Here is a 23559-nt window from a genome sequence, read left to right as displayed (position 1 = left end):
GAACTAGAATACACCGTCTTACCACAAAGAAATAAACTTGTAAGGAAAAGGTAATAGAGACTCTCATGTCCTGAACATGTGAGAATTAATGGGGACTGAATTAACACTGAGGCTCCTATAACTCGCTCTCACTTAAATGAAGCCGTTTGTCGCATACTGGAATAAAATACTAGAAGACACGAACACGATAGAGTTAACTGTATGGCTGGATCTACTTTAATATTCAGTAATATAAAAAAAAAGAGCAATGTCATATATATAGAGTGGCTTTGAAGCACAGAGGAACAGATGATCGCGCTGGCTTGCTGGAATATAGGAAATGTGAAAAAGGAGACAGTTACATATCGATGATTGCGCAAATTTTCCTCTGAATTGCTATCGATTAAGAAAATTATGTTTTATTTTAAATCTATTTCTGCCACTCCATGATTATATCCACATTAGAAGAGTACCCAGTTAATAAAGGATTTAATGAAGGTTATATCTTAACTCTTCAGTTTCGAACTGACTGTCTTGGGTTAATTAAAATCATCTAGAAATAACATGATTATATGGAGTTGTCTAAAGACTTGAAAGGAAAGCTTTAGTAGGTTTATCAAATCCTTTTTTTTTTCTTGCTATTAATCAAAGCAACATCTGTTATATATTAGTCATAAAATTGCGATAATTCAGCCATTGCTTAGAGTTATTGTTTATATATATAGTCTTCCAGAATGTAAATATTTTAACACAATTACTGTTGCAAGTGGTATTCCAAGGCAAGATTGGGGCTTATACAGAAACTGATTATCAGCCTAAATGTCCTTCGCTTAGTCGAAGGCATATACCTAAGCCGCCTCCTACTCCTCCACCTTCTTCCTTTCTCGTCCTACCACAGTTCTCGCACTCTCCCACCTCAAACCCACTCTCTCTCCATCATCACCAATTTCAACATCTCTCCCCCAGTCCTCCTCCACATCTCTCTCTTTCTCTCTCTCCCTCACCGAATTCTTCCTCTCACACCTCCCTCCCCAACCTCTCACATGCACTTATTCTCCACTGGACCACATTCCCAACACAATAGCACGTAATTGAAACTTCATTCATTTTGCTTCCCTGCCATCAATTATAATTTTCATTTACTCTTCTCTCTCGCCTAATACAAGTACATTAATATTCTCTTCCTCTTATGATTTTCTCTCTCTCTCTCTCTCTCTCTCTCTCTCTCTCTCTCTCTCTCTCTCTTTGTTATGTATATTTATGTCTATGAACAGATAAATTAATCATCACTCAACGGTTATATTACTCCCTAGTCTTTTCAATTATTCTTTCCGTCCCTTCATCAATGATTCATTCTCTTACTTCACTTCCTTTCTGCCCTGCCTGCTGTACTCTTTCCTTACACATTATCTCGTATATTCCTTCTCCTCCTATCTTTTTCTTTCTTACCAAAAAAAACAACAACAACAGCAACAACAACAAAACAGGCTAGAATAGAGTACCATTGGGGAAGGGAGAGGGGGGAGGGTAATATCAGCGAATACCATTATAGAGCGCAACTCAAAATACAGAAACAGTAAACCATTATAGAGGGCGACTCAAAAGAAATACAGAAATAAAATTAAATAAGGTGAAAGTCAGAGAATATACTTAAATAAGCAAGGGAGGACATATGAGAAAATAGAAACAGGGAAACTAGACCTGGGAATGGAGAAGATGGGGGAACTACACTAAACCCCCCATCCTCGAGTTAATACCATATGTCAGGCAGAGAGCCTTGCATTGTCCCACCCGACCCAAAATGAAAAAAGAGAGAGAGAGAGAGAGAGAGAGAGAGAGAGAAACAATGACAGAATGAGAACAGCGAGAGAGATAATCAAGCTGCCCACCTGAGTTCGATTCATATACTGTAGATTCCTGAGCTTAATGTTAGCAGAAGATTCCTTGTTTGTAATTAAGTCTTCACTCATATGACCAGTGGACATTCACAGCCACAACAAAGTGAAGTAATAGGTGAAATTATACGACGTGACAAAGTGATTTATGATAATTCAGCGCTGTAAGAGCTTCTTCATCGCAAATATTGGATAGAATCCTTTATAAATTATCTGTGCTTAGTATCCCTGCTTGCTTCGTTTCGTAGAATATGATTTGCGTGGAATTCTTTTCGATTAGTGTTGTGTGTGTGTGTGTGTGTGTGTGTGTGTGTGTGTGTGTGTGTGTGTGTGTGTGTGTGTGTGTGTGTGTGTGTGTGTGTGTGTGTGTGTGTGTGTGTGTCTCTCTCTCTCTCTCTCTCTCTCTCTCTCTCTCTCTCTCTCTCTCTCTCCCATTCCTCGTTCTATTCCAGTCTTTCTTACCTTCTTCTTTTGGCTCCTTCTCATTTTCTCCCCTTCCTCTCCCTCATTCAATCACTTTCTCTCATCATGCCTTCGCCACACTCTACTTCCTCTCCCTGCCTCTCTTAATATCCTCTTCCTCTCCCTTACCTTCCATTCCTCCACCCTCCTCTTCCCCTTCCCCTTTTTCCCTCCTCTCCCTCTCTCGGACACTTACGTCTCATTTCCCTTTTCCCCCACCTCCCCAGTTCTCCTCTTCTTCGCCTTCAATCTTTACATCCTTCCCCTCTCCCCTTCTCTCTTTGCTACCATTCCCCCTGTTCTCCCCCTCCTCCCAAGATGTTCTCTTCTCTCCTCCATTCATTCATTCATTCTCCTCTTCCCTTCCCTCCCTTCTTCTTCCTTATCTTCTATGCCGTTTCTTCCTCCTCTCGTCACCAGTTCAGCAATCACCATGAGAGACACAGAAAAGCAGCCTCCACATTTTTCGGTCCACCGCTTCTCCTTTCTCTATCTTTTCGATACTCCAAGGATCTCTCTCTCTCTCTCTCTCTCTCTGAATGTTCCTAAGAAAAACCATGTAAAAAAAAAAAAACTAATACAAGCTCTGAATGACACAGAACTAATATGTAGTCAGTATAGACAGTGGACATTAGCATCGATGCAATGACATGTAAAACTGTGTAGCCTATCATACATGACTGATGATTTAATTATTACTCTCATTTCTTTCCACATTTCGAGTCATATATCTCTCCCAATTTCTCCACATTTCTAACGACTCAGGTTCGTTTTCTTTCCATATTCCTCAATATTATCTTTATCTCCAATTTGCTCATGATCTTAAAGTACACATTTCATTCTGTGTCTCGTGATTTTATATTCTTATTTCTCTCGATAACCCTAATGATCTTACGTTCCTATCCCCTGCTATTTCTTATTTCTCACCATATTTCTCATGATCGTCTATTCTTATTTCTCCATATTTCTCATGATCCTTTGTTTTTATTTCTCTCCATGTTTCTCTCTTCTATTTCTTTCCATGTTCCTCAGGGTATTATATTCTTGTACACCAATATTCTTATGTTCTTATATTTCTCCCCTACAGTTCTGCACTCACCCAGAGACTTCAGACAAGGAGGACTTCCCAACCTTTGCCCGGACTCGACCTCCGGACACTCAGATCAGCAAGTCCGTCACATCCATACTCAAGCGATTCAACTGGAGGAAGGTAGGAGGGAAAAGGATGAGGAAGGAGGGAGATATGGGATATGGAGGGGGTAAGAGTATAAAAGAAAGGAATGCAAACATCAGACCTAATACACCCGGCAAGAGACAGATAGACAGATAAACAGACAGATAGATGGATAGACTGACTGACTGGTAAACTAGACGTCATCTCACGATGAGATCTCACCACCCGCGTAGCCGAAAAATCTTTCCTCGGCACATAATTTTGCACCTCCATTTCTGATCTGACTCATATCCAGGATGTAAAAGCACACACAAACCACACAAACAAAGCCAGCCAGCCAACCTCACAATTGAGAACATTACCACTCCGCTCGCTTCGCAACACGGGTGGTAAGTGGGCGGAATGTTAATGTCTTCCTTTCAGATGTGAGGTTGGCTGGCTTGCTTTGTTTTTGTGTGGGTGAACCAGCAAACGCCTTTGTCGGCGAGGTACAAGCGAGGCCATTTAAATCCGAAAGCACTGAAATATCGCCTTAAACCCCGAGAATGCCTAGAGTATATTGATGGCCATCTACCTACCAAGTTTCATGCATATACGACAAACCGTCTGGCCTGTGGCTCTCTTTTGAAGATATTCGACATGCTGCACTTGGTGCGTGTCACGTGCCATGTGCACCACCTGGGTGTGATGAAACCTGTCAAAAACAAATATTAAAGAATAGGGATATCATTTGGTGACCACGCAGTGATCGGCCCTGTGGCTGCTGAGAAATAACTTCTCAAACGCGTTGCGGTCGGGGCCGGGTCGGTCTGGGCCGGGTTGGGCTGGGCCAAGTCGGGCCGCTCACATGCATGAAAAAGCCACCATTTGCCGAGAGACTTTCCACAGCTTCGCCCTCACTCGTAACAAAATATCTAATGAACGGTTTGAACTATCAACATGAAACTTTCAGAGTTTTTTTTTTTTTTTAATGCGAGGAAGAAGGAACCAAAGGCCATGAGCCCGTAGTAACAGATCCCTCCAAGAGAAAAACAGAATACAATTGAGAGCCAAATTCAAGAGTATCAATGTATGGCCAAAATCTTGGACGGGTTCGAAAATGGGAACTCGGGGACACGGTCATGGTCACCAAAGGTCAACTGGTTGATCTTTAGCAGCCATTTTGGTTACCTTGACCTTGACCCTGGGTGCCCACTTCCGAACTCGTCCAAGATTTTGCCATATCTTGACACCCTGAAAGTTTTATGTTGATAGCTCAAACCGTTCGTGAGAAATCTTGTTTACAAACAAAGCCAGCCTGCTAACCTCACCAATGAAAACACCACCACTCCGCTCGCTTCTCAACGCGGATAGTAATGAATAAACAGAGAGAGAGAGAGAGAGAAGGAGGTGAGGGAAGGAGGAAAGACAAGACGAGAAAGGAAATGCAAGAGGATGAAGAAATCGAGGAGGAGGGAGGAGGAAATGAAGATGTGAGGGGAAATGGGAGACGGCGGGAATGATATCTGAGAGATGGGGAAGGGAAACTAAGGAAGAGGGCCACTAAAAGTGAGAGAGAAGTAGAGGAGACGGGAGGGGGAGCCAGAAGGAAAGGAAGAGGAAGACAGAGAGGATGAGGTCTACGAAGACGGGGAGGGAAAGGGAAAGTGAATGGGATAGAAACCTACAGAATTAATGGAGAGACAAACAAATGCAGGAGTGGTGCCCCCATAACTAAGCAAAATACGTCAGGAGATGAAAAGAATAAAACAAAAAAGACTTCCTTGGGTTAGGAAGGTTTAAGCAACTCTCATGGAAAAAGAGGTCATTGTGATCTGTATAACTCTGTGGCACGAAACAATAATAATAATTATTATTATTATATTATTATTATTATTATTATTATTATTATTATTATTATTATTATAACAAAAGATGAAGAAATAACAAAAACAAAAATAATAATAATAGTAACGTATTACACAAAAAAAAATTACTAAAGGAAAAGGTGCGATAATTGGCTTGTCCTAACCTGACGAAGATCCCAAACCACTTAGTGTGTAAAGGACTCTCTCTCTCTCTCTCTCTCTCTCTCTCTCTCTCTCTCAGTTGACGGCCACGACTGGAGGGCTGCACTGACTAGTTATACAAAGAGACTCATTCATACCTCATAACTATGGGTCTACGAATTCCATGCACCCACGATTTGATACTTAAGTTGCCCAGTTCCGTCAGGTGAAAACGAATCGATTAAAGGAATACTGTACTCCTAAGCACTAGGACATTACCTCTCTATTTCCACTTCACGCACCACTCTCTCTCTCTCTCTCTCTCTCTCTCTCTCTCTCTCTTTCTCGCGGGAGGTAGTAAGGTTAATCTAGAAAGAAGGCAGGTTACAGAAGCTCCCTGACGTTTCAATTTGCCTATGTATTCCGCTAGAGAGAGAGAAAGAGAGAGAGAGAAGATCTGGGCAGGATTGGCGGGGAGTGTAGGATTAAGGGAAAGGTTCAATTTAGATTTTGATAAGGTTAGGGAGATGGAGGGGAAGAGGTTGGTCAAAGATGAAAATATGGTAGGGAAGAGAGAGAGAGAGAGAGAGAGAGAGAGTAATGATAAAAATCAACTACATAAGAAGGGTGGAAGAGCTTGAGCGACAAGGAAGTTGGAAAGCAATGAAAGAAGGCAGTGATATATAGGTAATATGAAGGAAGGAAGACAGAAAAAAAAGAAGAAGGAAGGAAGGAAGAGAGAATACACTGTAAGCGAAAAGGACCAAGAGAGAAATGGGAGCATACAAGAAGAAGAAGTAGTGGGGAAGGAAAGATGGATGGAAAGCATGAAAAAATGGATGAATGGGTAGACACATGGATGGATGGAAGGATGGAGAGAAAGGAGGATATAAAGGAAGAGAGAGGGAGAGTAAGAGTACGTGGAATGGAGAGAAAGGAGATTACACAGAAAGGAAGGATGGGAGAGCGTGAGTGGGAAACATGAAAAAAGAAAATTAAGGAAGGATGGTAAGAAGGAAAAGGAGTCTATGGATAAATAGACGGATGCGAAGGGCGGGAATGACTGAAGGATGGGGGAAGGATGGGCACAGGTGGGAATGAGATGAAAGAGCGGGAGTATACTGGAAGGAAAAGATGGATACCGGAAGAGCATAATACGCAAAGGAAGGCTTGATCGATGAATGAATGGATGGAACAATGAATGAATGAAGGAAGGATGAACCTATTAAAGGTAAGGAATGAATGATGGGAGAGTAAATAGGGAGGAATGCAGTGAGAAGGTAAAGGGAGAGGAAAGGAATGGAAGGTAAGGAGGAGGGAATGGGATGAAGGAATGTGACCTAATTAATTCCCAGCTTTGTTCTTGGCTGGTGATTAGAGGAAGGAGGGACTGGAGGAATGTGGGTAGGGAGGAAGGGGAGAGATGGAGGGGGAGACAGGGGTAGGAAAAATTAAATATAACAAGGGAGTAGAGGAGGAACTGGAGGAAAGTGGTAGGGTAGGAGGAGGAAGGGAGAATGGAGAGGGGGTAGGGTGGAAAGAGGAGAGTGAGAGAGGAAGGAAAAATGGGAGTTACAAGGAAGGAAGGGAGGAGCTGGAGGAAAGTGGCAGGATGGACGGGAATGAGCAAGAAAATGGAAGGAGAGAAGGAAAGAAGGAACGAAAGGGAGGAGATGAAAAGATGGGAGAGGAAGAGGGAAATGTGTGTATGGGGGAGTGGAGGAGGCCGAAGGGTGGAAGAAGAAATGAGAGGGGTTGAAAGAGGTTAATGGAGGGAAAGGAGAGAGAAAGTAAGGAGAAATGGAGAAGGATGGAGGTTGTGTTGGGTGAAGAGACAGTACAAAGGAGGGGTGAGGGGGAGAGATAGAGGGAGAGGAGATATAGGAAGAAAGAGGAAGGATAAAGGAAGGAGGGATAGGGGAGGGGAGATGATGGTTAACACAATATGAAAACTTGGCTGAGATGATGATGATGATAATGATGATGGCAGCGAAAATGGATATGGTGACAGTGATGGTGATAGTGTTGGGACGATGGTGATAAAGATGATGATGAAGGTGATGATGATGATGCAACTGGTACTGGTGACGGTGATGGTAACAGTGTTAGCAATGTTACTGCAGCTGCTGCTGCTGCTGCTGCTGCTGCTGCTGATGATGATGATGATGGTAAACACGGCAATGCTGATGGAGACGGTAAAAGTGAGTGTTGGTATGATGATGATGATAAAAACGACGACGGCGACGATGATGATGACGATGGTAAACTTACTCCCACCCAACCTAATCATGCCCAAACCCTACTTCCCAGCCCCCCTTAACTCGCCTAACTACCTCTGAACAAACTTTTTAACACCCTGTCACAGCCACCTGCTCCTTAATCACAAGCAGATTGGATAGGTAAAGGGCCAAGTCTCAATCAGGAACCTAACCTTTTTTTTTTTCTGTCAAATATTATTTTTGTGAAGTTAATTAAAAGGCCAGGTTGATGAGGTATATCACACGTGTTCTATAATTGCTTGTATTAATGTAGAGCAATGAGTAGGTGGTGGTCAAAGGGTTGGAGAAGTTATCGGCTGTTCGAAACGACTCCAGTTCTAGCTCATGCTGGGTAGGGTACATTTCGGAGAATTGAATTTCACAAAAACTGATTATATTGGTTTTCAAAAACACCCACCGACGTGTCATAAACATAATCTCGCTAAAGCCATCACACCAGGACATTACCTCTCTATTTCCACTTCACGCACCACTATCATGTACCCGGTATGGACGGTGGGTATAAGTTTCAGTGTGTTGACATGTAAAAATGTACAACATGGGAAGACTGATGCTCCTCAGAGAACGGGCTATCAGAGGCGGACATAAACATTATCTGGCAATATCTTTTAATGGAAATGACAGGTATCACAGGTTACCCTGAATGTCGAACAGGTGAAATGAATTGGTCAGGGGGAGGTAAGACAGCAATATTAATTAATTTCGTATGTTGATGGGGCCAGGTTTTAATTAAATAACGCATAAATTTTCGAAGAGTTGTAATCTACGGAGTCGTTGGGGGAGACGTGTGTGTGTGTGTGTGTGTGTGTGTGTGTGTGTGTGTGTGTGTGTGTGTGTGTGTGTGTGTGTGTGTGTGTGTGTGTGTGTGTGTGTGTGTGTGTGTGTGTGCATAATTTGGCATATTTTTGTGTGCTCCTTTCAGTTTAACAGTATTTCCTTCTCGCATTTCCTCCCCACTTTCCAGTTTATGCTCCTGTCTCCCACGAATCTCTTTTCTCATCAAGAACTCCTGACACTATCTTCCTACCCAGTCACAGGAGGTTTTACAACTTGCCGTCTGACTTTTACCCAACACCCTTTCCTTTTCTTTCTTACCCGTGGTCCACTCCCTCCATTCAGCCTCTCACTAAGCAAACTAACACTCCTACCCTATTTCCTTTTACAGTGGGACTTGGGCGAAGACGAACCTCTTATCATCCCTGTCCTCCACGAAATCTCTTTTTTCAAACTTCTTAATCGCATGTAATCCACTGACGTCTATCTTCTTTGATTCTTGTCATCTGTAGACGATTCACTACAAATCAGGAAAGGCTTTTTCAACCGGCAGTGTGTACACGCTGCCTTCATTATTCCTTTCAGTCCCATGACACGTTTTTAATTAAGCCACAACAAAAATATATTATTCAGATTAGGATTGAATTTAGTAGTGCAGAGGTTCGTGATGGCTTTGTCAAACTATTCCAGTTCTAAAAGTCTCTCCTAAGTTACATTAAACCGTCTAAGGGAAGCAAAGACATCATAACTGGAAGGAGGTTAATCCTTTTCATACTTCAGTGCTCTTGTAAGCTCATGAAAAATCATCTACAAGAAGCAGAAAAAAAACAAAAAGACTTGCCTGACACGGAGTTAACACATCATGCCATGGGCGTCATCTTCTTATTCTTACCTTGAACGAGAATTTACAAGGGCAACACAAGAGATCGAGAGGACACTACTCTTCTGCATCACTATCACTGCTTCTTCTACACTATTAGCCTAATTTAACTCAATCTTACTTAACTTAACCTAACCTAATCTGACACGCGCTTCTTTCCTTCGCCAGGTCACCTTCTTCTATTACAATTCCCAAAACGAAGACTGGTAAGGTAGCGCAAACTATCGAGAGGACAAGACCCTTCCACATCTCTATGTTTATACTCTGTTTTAAGCAAACCTTACCTAACAACCTGATCTAAGCCCAGTCTCTTTCCTGCACCAGACCAACTTCTTCTAAAAGCAACTCTCCATACAAGAACATCTGGAGGATGGCACAGACAGTCGCGAGAAAACTAGCTTTCCACATCACCATCAATGCCTCGTCTATGCTTTCAGTATAATTCAGGTTTATATTAGCAAGCCTAACCTAATCAAACACCTGTTTTTTTCCTCCACCAGGTCACCTTCTTCTATAACAATTCCCCAGACGAGAACTTCGGAAGGGTAGCACAGACGATCGAGAGGACTCTGCCCCTCCACAACATAACCATCATTGCTTCGAGGAGCTGGAGCGCCACCTACCACCATGGCTACGACAGCAACCCCTTCGTCACCATGCTCAGGGAGACGTATATGGACTGCAGGAGTGAGTAGGAGAAGAGTGGGATGGAAGTAGAAGAGGATGGAGGGGCGAAGTAGATTATTTAGACGGAAAGAAACAGAGGGGAAAAAATCTACCACTGTTATTCTAACCAGGCAATATCATTTAGCTGAGGATACTTTTCGCATGGGTGAGTAAACTAAAACTATACCTAAAAATCCCTCCAGCTCAAAAAGTGTCTAATAGCTAGAGTAAGAAAAAATCGTGCTGCGAAAAGGTTGGGAAGAGGGAGAGAATGTGTTGAAAGAAGGAACTGTGATGAACTGTTGTAAAAATACTTGATTTTTTTTTTCTTTTGCAACCTGCTTGGAGAAAGTCTGTGAAAAAGGGTCAAGCTCAAGATAAAGAGTAGAAAATAAAATAGCGGATTGGAGTAAGTTTTCACAGGTGCCACAGCAATAAGTTTTTCCCCTGGCTTTATGCGAGTGAGTGTCTAGAATAAAGGGTAGGGGGGAAAAGTGAGAGAGGATAAACTGAGTGACAAAATGGGTGTGTGAACACAGAGTAGAGGAGAGTGTGGGAGGTGAAAGGTGGAGAGAGAAGGGGTAGCACAGTACACGAGGGCTGGGCGAGCAAAAAAGGGGTGATAAAGAAGCTTGAGTTATGAAGGACCCCTACACTTCTGTGATAGGATGTGGGGAAGAGAGAAGTATGTGGAAAGAGAGAGAAAAGAGAGAAAAAAGGAGAGATGACGATGAACGAGAAGGTACGAAACTGTAATGGGGAAGATGGTGGAGAGGAAAGAAAAATGCAGAAGGTAAGAAAAAGAAAGTGTAAGGAAAAGAGAAACAATGGAGGGAGGGTGAAGAAACGCAGAGGAGAAAAGGGAAGAGGAAAGGATGAGAAAGACGAAGAAAGGAGGGGGGAAAATACAGACGAGGGGAGAGAGACAGAGAAGCGGAAAGGAGAGAAAGGGCAGAGGAAATGGGAAGAATTATGGAAGGGCCTCCTACAGTACACTTCAAAGGTTGCTACACAGGGTTCCTCGTTCTACACCTTTCTGGGAGACGTATATGAGCTGTAATAATGATGGAAGGGGAAATGGGAATGAATGGCGAGAAACTAGTTAAACAAGGGAGCTGTGAAAGAGAGAGGAGTGTAGAGGAAAAGATAGGAGAAGAGTCTGAGAAGGGAAAGGAGAAAGAAAGGATAGATAAAGAAAAGTGCTAGTCGGAGGAGAAAGGAGAAAGGAGGAGAAAAGAGAGGAGGAAGAGGAGAAAGAAGACGGGAAGAGAAAAAAGAGGGGATAAGGAAAAAGAGGGGAGGAGAAAGGAGAGAGAAAGAAAGAGAAGGCGAAAGGGAAGAGAAGAAAAGAAAGAAAAGGAAAAAAGAGAGAGGAGGAGAAAGGAAAATGAAGGAAAAGTGAAAGGGAAGAAGAAGAAAAGAGGGGTGCAGAGAGAAGGGAAGGGGAGAGGAGAGGAGAAGAGAGCCGAGAGAGGCGAGATGGTGGAGAATGGAGAAGGGTACGAGAACTTAAGCACCCTTTACCTCAAAAGCCATGACATTCACTTGATCAAAAGATCTCCACAACGTCTAAATGGATTGTAGGGCTAAATGTTTGGAAGCTGAAGTGTGAGAGAGGACTTGAGACGAAGACGATGTGAGAGGATTACAGAGACAGGGGGAGGGAGAACGGGTTTTGAGAAGGGAAGAAAGAGAAAGCGGAAATGAAAGAGACTTTTTTTCTGCCTCTCTTAGTGCAGACTAAAATCTCTCTCTCTCTCTCTCGAGAGAGAGAGAGAGAGAGAGAGAGAGAGAGAGAGATAGGCCAGACGGGTAAAAGGAATGCCAAGGCAGAGTTGAAATCCTACCTATTAACCAAGACATCTAATCGGACCGCAAGAAACCTGAGATGGGAAGCGAGGAGAGACGCTGGAGGAGAAACGTTGAGAAAAAGATAAAAAAAGAAAACAGATAAAATGGGGAGAAGCGGAGGATGAAAAGAGAAATAATGGCAAAGGAATGAATCAGAGAATAAGAAGTGGGTGTTTGGAGAAGGTAAGAGAGGAAAAAACGAAAGGGGTTTGGAAAAATAGACTCATGTGTGTGTGTGTGTGTGTGTGTGTGTGTGTGTGTGTGTGTGTGTGTGTGTGTGTGTGTGTGTGTGTGTGTGTGTGTGTGTGTGTGTGTGTGTGTGTGTGTGTGTGTGTGTGTGTGTGAGAGAGAGAGAGAGAGAGAGAGAGAGAGAGAGAGAGAGAGAGAGAGAGAACCATTTACAGAAAGAGTGCTTCAAGAAAGGAGTGCTTGAAGAAACAAAGTGTTTGAAGAAAGTGTATATGGAGAAAGAGTAAATTGAGAGAGTGCATAGGAGAAAATGAGAAGAGAAAGTACAAGGTGAGAAAGTGTGGAGTGTGAAGAGTGTGGAGAGAATGTGAAATATGGAGAGAGGGTGAATGGAAAAGAGAATGTAAAGAGGGAATACGAAGAAAGAATGTGAGAAATTGAGAGAAAGCACTCTGAGAGAATCTGCTTTGAAAGTGATTGAAATGGAGAGGGTGTGTGTGGACGGGGAGATTAAAACGGAGAACACAGGAGGTATGAAAAATGTGGGAGGAGGAAGAGTGAAGGGCAAGGGAAAAGGATGAGAAGACTCGTCTGTTCGTGCAAGTGGAAAGGATGGAAAAAAAATGCCTAATAAAGCTGAGGCAAGAGGATCAGAGGTGACAGGAAAAAGGCAGAGAAGATGCTGAATCTTTTTTTTTTATTTTTTTTTTATCTTTTTTAAGAGGTGTGGCATCGTGTGGGAAGATAGAAAAAAAAAATGACAGCCAATTCCTGAACACTCGTTTTGACCTTCAACTCTTGCATTACTATGGCGTATTTTTCATTTTTCATTTTCACCAGATAATTTCATTCAACACAGGAAGGACGCTGGATAGAAAGAGGGTGAGTTGTGGCCCCAAGCTCATCTGGATGCGAACCCGGTGGATTGCAGGCTGAAGATTCCTTTCTCTTGCAGCCTACCACACCTCTTTCGAGGGATATGGAGTGAATTGGGAGACGTTTGTATAACCACAAAGACCCATCACCCAGTATTATCGGTGCCACCACTTGTGTCGTTCCTCTCCGGCACCTAGGGGGCCAGTGCAAACTTATAGCCCTTCCAGAACGAATTTTTTCTCTTAAAAGTAAATTAACCCACCTGGAGAAAGCAAAAGTAAAAAATACGTCACTGGACTGAAATGACTAACCTCTGACCTCTGGCTCTGACTTCTACCCGAAGAAATATCTGTATCACATTTAAAAAAAAAGGAGGGGGGGGGGTCAACGTACAGTCCTCCCTAATATTGCAGATCTTGTAATTTCGACTCGGATCTTTTTCTTATCTGTTAAAAATGGTGGCGGGTCATCTGTGACTTATACATTATATCTAAAACACAGTTCATTATTTTCAGGTTAGACAAAACATCTCATGTTTCTGAGGAAGGGAGGGTGAGAGACAAAAAAGTGGATAAAATGACACGAGAGGTGGCTAGACAGGGTGACAGAGTTAAACAGGGTGACAAAGAGAGACAGAAGAAGGTAGACAAGGTGAAACAGGTAGGCAGAAGAGATGAAAGATAGGGAGAAATGGAATGAGCTAGAGTAAGAAACAGAATCAGAGACGTGAGAAGGAAAGAGTGACAACGAGAGAGACGTGAGACAGGGAGAGAGACAAAGTAAGAGACAAGCTGAGAGATAATATGATACAGATAGAGAGTGAGATACGTAGGGTGAGAGACACGGAGATGTACAGAGTGAAAAACAGAGAGACAGACAGAAAGACTGGAGGATAAGGAGAGAATATACATGCAGGGAGACAGATTAAGAAAATCAGACAGACCAAGTGACTGACACACGGTGAGAAAGACAAAGAAGATGGAAAAGGCGAAAGACAGGTCGATACACAGATTGACTGGGAGAGTGAGAAACAGAACAAGAGAGGGACAGACAATGACAGAGATAGAGAGAGGAAGATACACAGGGTGAGCGGCAGGAAGGCTGACACGATGAAAGGGAGAGATAAAGGTGACAGACAGACACAGGGAAGCAGATAGTGAGAAAGCCTGAGAAAGAGGCAGGTAGCCATAGAGGGGCCGAAATGTATAGATAAATAGACTGAAAGACAAGTACATAAAGTAGACGAAAGAGGAAGACCACAAGAGTGACAGGCAGGGAGACAGACATAGGAAGCAGACAGGAAGGTAGACAAAGGATAGCACACAGAGAGAGCCTGAACGCTGGAAGACTGATAAGCAATTTCAGCCACTAATCCATTTACCTCTGCAGCCCTTGGTCAATATTCACTCATCTCCTCATCCCCTTACTCTAGAGTTCGCTTTATTTTCTCTATTTCATTTTTATTCCAGCAAGACTGCTAATTTTCTCGCTTATTCTTTCCGTTTAATATTTCTCACTTTTTTTGCCGTTCCAATTTAAGACTTGTTTTAAACAAGATTTTTTAAATTTCTAATTGCTTCCAGTCTTCTTTTCAGTGGGGTATATTATATTTTTTCGAGATCATACAATCTTTCACCGGTGTTCTATCTATAACACTCGTATAGCTACTTTCTTTGGGTAGGAAAAAAATAGTTTCCTAATTCCTAAGCTCTACTGCTTTCAGTGCCGTATGTTAATTTGGTGCTTTAGAATTTTCTGCTGGTACTGTATACATACATACTTTTCGTTTTCGTATTCCTACCCTGCTTCTTTTCCTCCTCTCTGATTTACCTCGCTCTCCTTCACTCCCCCTTCTCCTCATGCTTCCTCTCCCCAACCCTCCTTCCTCTCCTCCTCATGCTTCCTCTTCCCCCCCCCCTCCTTCCCCTCCTCCTCATGCTTCCTCTTCCCTTCCTCCTTCCTCTCCTCCCCCTCCTTCCTCTCCTCTTCCTCTTCCTATCATCGTTCACACATCATTAGCTTTCCTTACGACGGGACAAAATTCAACTAACACTTTTTTCCCCCACACCAAGCCGTTGAGGGGAAATCTTCAGGGAATACATTTATCGCCATATAACTCTATAATTTTTCCTCTTTAGCTAGTTACTGTGATTATTTATCTATTTGTCTATCCATCTGTTATTATCCATCACTTGTATTATTTATGGGAAGTACCTGGAACCGCTATATTTCTCAACACCCATACCAAATCGAGAGAATACATTTTTTTGTATATCCGTTAACATTACCCTCGTTATCTGTTTGTTATCTCTTTATCAGTCTGCCGGTTCATCTTTTTTTTTTTTTTTCCCACCAACGCCAGCGAAGTCTGCCACTGACGGATGATCTCGGGGGTATATATTTTCTGACACATACTAGCATAATTTTACCTCATTATAACCTGACAGATTCACATATTGCAGATCTCCGCCAAAAATATTCACGTTACCATCGCTACCAGAAATCATTTTATATCTCATCCGCTTATTATGCACTGGACGTAACTGCTTATTCCCTTCTCGTTGTTAACTTAAGACTTGAAACAGTAACTTTACGCAGACTTAAACTTGATAATATTCACGCTGCCATCCCTGCCAAACTTCGTCATATACAGCAACTTATCCTCTTTTTATGTACCTGACGTAGTTGAACCTTACATTCCCCTCGCAACGGACTCAGAGTTTGATATGATAATCACCTCTACCACGACCTGACAAAAAAAAGAAAAAAAAAAGATGGGAATCAAGCAGACTTCATTAAATACCTCAGCCTCTTTCTCCTCCGCAACTTACAGATGTACACATTTCATTCCCTTTGCTACTGACTCGAGCTTCGTGGGGGAAAAAAAAAAAAAAAAATCAAGCAAGCGATAATCACACCATTATCACTACTAGACAACGCTTAGGTCTCAACCTTTTCTTTTGCACAATATGCAGATACATACCCCATTTTCCTCATTACAATAATGGTCTTGAAGCATTTTGTACAGTCGGATAATATGACCCAAACCTTGTAAACAGCTCCCAATCTTACACAAAATTCACCCAAAAATTATTCATATTACCACTCTTGCCAGATTCCATCGTAATACTCGACCACTTCTTTCCTACCTCCATCATAGATTACTTGCATTACGAGACTAACAGAACGAGATTTTTAAAAATGTACTTTACATAATTATCTTGCCACAAAACAGGCAAGGTACCATCTCTACCAGACCCCATTATATATTTCTGAATCTCTTCCTCCGACAATTACATAGCTTCACATTCCATTCTCCTAACGACCACAAAGTCTTCCAAACAAAGCTGCCGGCGCGCACACACACACACACACACACACACACACACACACACACACACACACACACACACACACACACACACACACACAAGCTCCACCGGGCAAGCTAAAGTCACCCGGCAGACCCCATTTGCACACAGCCCTTGCTCACCCTCCAAAATTGCGACGAGAAAACAGAATTTGCATAGTAAACAGCATTCACTTCGCCCCACCGGCCCACAATAACACGCGTCCCAGTGCCAACAGGTGAATAGCAGGTGAAATTGGAGGAGGGTAAATTAGTGAAGGGTTGAACGGTAAGGTTGCAGGGAAGGATGATACTGGAGAGGGACGGCTTCATATGGTGAATTTAATCGAGCTGAGGGTTTACTCAGCTAAACAAACGTTCCTTAATTTCCTCCTAATCCTCAATAGGAGGATGGTGGACAACAGGAGAAGGTCTGATTTAGCCTGTTGTACCGGATTCGTGTCCAGATAAACCTGGGAACGCAATAACAGATAAGAACAATAAAACTAGGAGAGATGAAAAAAAGGTTATAGTTTTTTATAATTAAAGCAAATGCTGTAATACAAAAAATAATTTAAATAAGTAATACGAACAGCAGTGAAATTGTAAGATGAATTAATGAAGGGGTGAACCGCAAAGCTGGAGAAAACGACAGAACTAGTGAACGGAAGGAGAAGACGAAAATAAATGAGACTGATGTAAAGTAAAATGAGTGTTCTTTACGTAGTGAGAATGTGAACACGAGTATAAATTAGTACTTATCTAGCTATCTATCTATATCTATCTATCTATCTATATAATCATATATACTGAACATAGCAATTAAAAATCCAATGCGAGAACAAGGAATGAATGAGAACATTGCAAAACTGCTCGAAAACATATATAAAGAGGGAACTGCTACAGTTAAATTACATAAGGACTCGGAAAAAATTAAGAATGAGAAGGGCGTGGGTCAGGGGGATACAATTTCACCAAAATTATTTACTGCATGACAAGAAAGTATTTTCAGAAAGCCTGACTGGGAAAACAAGGGAGTGAACATAGATGCAGAAAGCAAAACCATTTAAGATCTGCAGATGACATTGTCCTAATCTTAGAAACAACAAAGACGTTGCAAGAAATGTTAAATGACGTAAAGATAGAAAGTCTCGAAGTAAAGCTAAAGATGAACCAGAGTAAATCTAAAGTAATGTTTAATCCACAGACACCAAAGAGCGTCATCAGAAAAAGCGAAGAAATTCTTCAAGAAGGCGAGGAGTACAATTACCTGAGGCATATACTAAAATCAACGAAAGAACATGATAGCGAAATAAAAAGACGCTTTACAATTGGATGGAAAGCTTTTGGTAAACACTGAGGCATTATGAAAAATAGCTTGCCAGTTAGCATGAAACGAAAAGTACATAACGAATGTACAGTATAATTCCAGCTATGACGTATGGTTGTGAGACCTGGAAACTGACAAAATCGATGAAAAACAAACTAATCCACTCTCAGAGAGTAATGGAAAGGTCAGTGTTGGGAATATCTTTAAGGGACAAGAAAAGATCAACCTGGGTGAGAGAGCACACTAAAGTCAGTGATATTATGGAAGTTACAAAAGAACAGAAATGGAGGTGGGCAGGCCATGTGGCAAGAATAGGGGATAACCAATGGAGCAAGAGGTTGACTGACTGGACACCAAAAGATTGTAAGTATGGCAGAAAAAGACCAAACAGGAGGTGGTGAGATGAGATAGAGAAATTTGCAGAGAAAACGTGGCAAAGATCGGCTCAGTCAAAGAATTCGTGGAGAAGGTTGGAGGAGGCCTCTGTTCAGCAGTGGACTTGTAATGGTTGACGATGATGTATATATATATATATATATATATATATATATATATATATATATATATATATATATATATATATATATATATATTTAGTGGCAGGGAAAGCCTACAGTATAAAGGAAGATTCGACATTTTCTTACATATATTGTATCATGTCTAAGAGTTCAACTGCATGCAGGCAAACGTCGGCAGCGTAAGTCATGCAATTACTTCCTCACTACATTCCAAGTCTCTCTCTATTTTACTGTGATATATTCCTGACTTTAAAATGTGAGTACAGCGCAGAGGGTTATTATTTCTCACTCAGGAGACTGCTGAATTTTCTTGCGAGTTTATTCTGGAAAAGGTACGAGGAAACTTGTAAGAGTGTAAAGAGACAGACAGCAAACTTGTAAGAGTGTATTCTAGTGTTAATATCATCTCCCTTCACCCTCTTTCTTACAGTCTACGTGGTCCTCGGCCATTACTACGAATTCCTGGGACTGATGACCATTATGGAGGAGAAGGGACTGTTTCGGAAAGGTCAGTGTAAAATTTTTCCTCACTGCTCTCAGTTTTATACATTTGTTGTGATAATACTGTCTGTGTGTGTGTGTGTGTGTGTGTGTGTGTGTGTGTGTGTGTGTGTGTGTGTGTGTGTGTGTGTGTGTGTGTGTGTGTGTGTGTGTGTGTGTGTGCTTTACGATATTTTGTCCACGATATACTACTATACTACTAATTTTCCATATCCTAACCCCAACAAAAACATTCTTTAATAAAAAAATAAAAAAAATAAAAAAGGCGCGCACATAATCACTTATTCACACAGACAGACAGACAGACACACACACACACACACACACACACACACACACACACACACACGCTTTTTCAAACCCCGTCCTTCCTCTCCTCATACTCCTCGCTCTCCCATTCCAAGATAATCTCTATTTTCTACCACAATTATCTTTACCCTCTCCCACTATCACAACCCTCCTCTTACCCTCACCCCTACCAAATTTTCACTCAGGTCTAAACCAAGTTTGTTTTCTATGCACAAACACTCGGTTTAATCAGATACAGGAATTATCATTAACTGTGCAATTTTGTTTTCTTTCTGAGCACATAAAATCTGTGGTATCAGACACAAACACATCGTTTTAGTTCAGCTCCAAACTTTGAAAAGTGGAAGTTCAAGGAAGAAGCGGTTTTAGTTGATGCAAGAAAGCAATTAAGGCGAAAGGGAGAGTATACTGAGATTAAGAAATGTCTATGAGAGGTTAGTAAAGAAAATGAAGTGAATGGTAAACCTGATAGAAAAATAAATATAATGCCTCTGAAAATGGGAAATACCTGGAAAGAGACTTTGGAGATTTATGAATACGTGTGCATAAAAGTGAAATGTAAGGGATGTATACAGAAGAATGCATAAAACGAAGAGAATGCTATATGTAGTAAACTGATGAATGAAAGAGGCGAAAGCAAGTAGCAGTAAACATGATATGCTTTGATGGCGCACGAGGAAGGACTGTGTTGCTTGACAACTCGACAAAGGTGAAAGTGATGAACGCTGTGAACAGGATAAAGCATAAGAAGGCAGCAGGTGTTGAGGCAACACGTGCAGAAATTACTTAATGCATGGAGAAAGTGGAAGTGAACTGTTTGCGAGGAATATGGTATGTCTGCAGACCTGGGTGCTTTAATTTGGACCTGTGGTGGAAGAAAGCGTGACGGTACAAAAAAAACGTGACCGAAGTGAGGACAGGTGTCAGGCCAGGTAGCTGACTGTATATAGTAAACGAATATATGAGAAAACGAAGTACCGGTATGACGGTATGATACTTAGAATGGAAAGGATGGAAAAATGACAGGGATTAGGCTACCTTGCAGTTCACATTATGGCTTTATCCTCAGATATTTATGGAGAGAAAAACATTTTTTTTTTTCCTCTATGAATTCGAAGGCTTCAATGGGTGGATAATTCAGTGAGCTGTTTCACTGACAATCTACTGGTTGTTCTATTTCTGTGCTCCTTTTTTTCTGGATCCTAACCACCCAATATTTTTTTGTGGAAATTAGATGTAGCGTGATGATAATTCAGACGAAAAGGCTCCAACGCCAGACCACAAATAATCGATAGATATCAATTCCTTTTTTTTTTCTTTTTTTTGAATCCTTTGCTCACACATGATGGTTAGATCTTCCGTAGAATTCTTTTTTTTTCCTCCAACAGACAGCCTCGTCTTCAACTAACTGGCCTTCTGTTAACTGTATTTCTTATGAACTCGTACGTTCATTTTTTAAATCACATAACACAACACAGTTTACTACTTCTTTCAAAGGGATCCCAGCAAAAGCCTAGTAGAATCTTCCTTCGTGAATTGCTGGAATATACCGTAACAAAGTTGCCAGTGAAAGAGGTGATTACGACTGCAGCTATCTCTTAAGTTTCTGAGTCCTCAATTCCGATAACATCGTCCTTCAGTAGTTGTAACGCAGGAAAATACATATATTGATAGGTTTAACTCGAGTAAGAGGATTTAAAAAAATAAAGAACGAACGCTTCATTATGGCAGAAATTTTCACTCTTCATTAAGAGTGCACCACAGCGTACCGGTATCTATATTCTGTCTAGAGCCAGATGCCTTAATCCCGGAAGGATTTGAACGCAAGAGGCTAGTCACGAAGGAGTTCCATGGAAATGATGTAAAAGTTATATCACATCACTGAGTCCCACGAAGTACGACACAAACAAAAGACAAAACTCTAGGCCAAGTTTAGGTGAGTGAATTCTAAACTCCACCTTTGCCTCGTCCCCAACACCACTTTTCCCGGGCGTCAGAATTTAAGACCGGGTGTGATGCATTTAATGTCTGGTTTTTCCCGGCACACACCTTCCACTCCCAGTGCTAACAGGGTTGTAATTCGTCATAATTCCTCTTAGGCTGACGCAAATGGTAGTCTAAATACTGCAAGAGGAAAGGTACTGCTGGTTCTTTCTCCTGCTACTACCCGTTCTCTTTTTCTCACGGCACTTCGTTCTCTTTCTCGGTGCTGCTTATTTCTCTCTCTCTCTCTCTCTCTCTCTCTCTCTCTCTCTCTCTCTCTCTCTCTCTCTCTCTCTCTCTCCACCTGGTACCAATGATGTTAGCTGTTGCTGAATGGTAATTTGCCTCCGATACGCTCCCATCGCAACCACAGAGCACACTACACTACACTACACTACACTACTGTACAGTACGCTACGCTACACTGTGTTACATTACGCTGCGCTACATTACTTTACATTACACCATACTACACTACAGTACGAGTACATAGCACTACACCAAGCTGCACTTCAGTACACTACAGTATACTACAGTAGGCTACACACCACACCACACCACACCACAACAAAACACACCCAACTTACACCACACAACAACATACCACACTACATCACACGACATCACATATTACACCACTCCACACACCACCGTACCATAGCACATCATTCCACATAACACTACACACCACCGTACCACACCACACCACATAACATCACACCGCACCAAACCAAACCACACTAGACTACACTACACTACACTGCACCATACTACACTGCACTACGAATACACAGCACTACACTAAACTGCACCACATTATACTGCGGTACACATCACACCAACACGCCACACCACAACACAATACAACACACCCAACTTACACTGCATCACACCACAGCACATATTGCAACACTCCACACTCCACCACACACCACCGCACCAGACCACACCACTACACATCACATAACACACCACCGTACCACACCACACCACATCACAACACACCACATCATACCACACCAAACCACGCGCCTCAAGTATGGATCGCAATTATTAGAGTTAATTCGTGTGATAAACGTGATCTGCTCGCCCAAGATTACAATTAGGATTCCTGTGTTGGTCAGAACAGTGGCTGGTTGGAGTGGTGGTTGATGGGAATGGTGGTTGGTGGGAATGGCGGCTGGTTGGAGTGGTGGCTGGTTGGAGTGGTGGGTGGTTGGAATGGTGGCTGGTTGGAGTGATGGCTGGTGGAAATGGTGGTTGGTAGAAATGGTGGTTGGTGTGAATGGTCGTTGATCTGTGGAAATCGTGGTTGGTTGGTGGGTATAGTTGGTTGGTTGGCTGGAATGGTGGTTGATGAGAATGGTATTTGGTGGGAAATGTGATTGGTGAGAATTCCTGCTGGCTTACGAGAATGATTTACTTGATATCTGCTGTAAGTGTCGTGGCTGGTTGGAATGGTTACTCTAAGGTTTTTTTTTGGTTGTAATGGTGGGTAAATGGTTAGTGATTGAAATGTTAATGTTTGGGATGATGGAGGTGGAAAATGCCTGTTGAAATAATTGTTAGTGAGTACAGATGCTGAAACAGTAGTTACGTGTTTTGCTGTTCATGTGTGTGTGTGTGTGTGTGTGTGTGTGTGTGTGTGTGTGTGTGTGTGTGTGTGTGTGTGTGTGTGTGTGTGTGTGTGTGTGTGTAATTAATACCTAATGTGAGTGAATATATGCGTCAGTGATGAACTGGTAGTTGTAATCTTTAGTTCCGAAGGTCGTATAAACAAGTTAGCCACTACCTGCACTAACTGTATTCCTTCTACTCTAATTGGACCTAATAATGTCATTTCTCCGTCTTGAATGCCGAGTTGTAGCAACAGATGAACACTAGAATACTAGTAATGAAGGTGTGCTATGGAAAGGAAGTAGAACCGCATTTTCTTCTGCCACTGAACTACGTGCAACAAGTTGCAAAAGGACGGAAATCTGGGCCAAGGTATGGCGAAAAAACTCTAATTACTAGCGCGACAACTTCCAACACAAGCAACCAACAACCAGCTAACAACCTCCACAAGTACCGACACCAAGAACTATCAACACCCATAACAACCAACACCTACAACAAACACCCACAACAATAAACACCAATAACAACCAACACCCACAACAACCAACACCCACAATAACTGACACCCACAACAACAACACCCACAATAATCAATACTCACATCTACCAGAACCCACAACAACGAACACTAACACCCTCCAACACCTACAACTACCAACACCCAACACTACCAACATCTACATCTACCATTATTAATACTTACCAACATCCACACCTACCAACACCCATATCTACCAACACTCACAACTACCAACACCCAAAGCTAATTCCAGATGCTGCAGGAATCCTCAGTATTACGCTCAACAGGTGCCATCAACAGACCCTTCCTACTCCCCAGGCTCTCTCATATTCTCAATCCCTCTCTTTGATTCTTCTCTCCCTCTTTCTGCCCCCATTAAGAGACTCCCTGTGACTTAAAAAATGGCTAGAATACTG

General features: G+C 42.0%; 1 protein-coding gene across 1 annotated transcript in view; it reads left to right on the top strand.

Annotated features, from left to right (window-relative positions):
* LOC145413756 (guanylate cyclase 32E-like) overlaps nt 1-23559 on the top strand; it is a 196190-nt gene that overhangs the window by 115196 nt on the left and 57435 nt on the right. The window contains exons 6-8 of the mRNA XM_080283413.1: nt 3424-3546; nt 9932-10118; nt 18641-18718. Of these exons, the coding sequence (XP_080139539.1) occupies nt 3424-3546; nt 9932-10118; nt 18641-18718 (388 nt within the window). The remainder of the gene's footprint in view (nt 1-3423; nt 3547-9931; nt 10119-18640; nt 18719-23559) is intronic.

Source organism: Coenobita brevimanus, chromosome 97, assembly GCF_032717465.1.
Source record: "Coenobita brevimanus isolate Jiangsu-jjx chromosome 97, ASM3271746v2, whole genome shotgun sequence".
In the NCBI taxonomy this organism is placed as follows: Eukaryota; Metazoa; Arthropoda; class Malacostraca; order Decapoda; family Coenobitidae; genus Coenobita; species Coenobita brevimanus.
The sequence above is the reverse complement of the archived record's forward strand: the minus strand, read 5'-3'. Positions and strand labels throughout refer to the sequence as shown.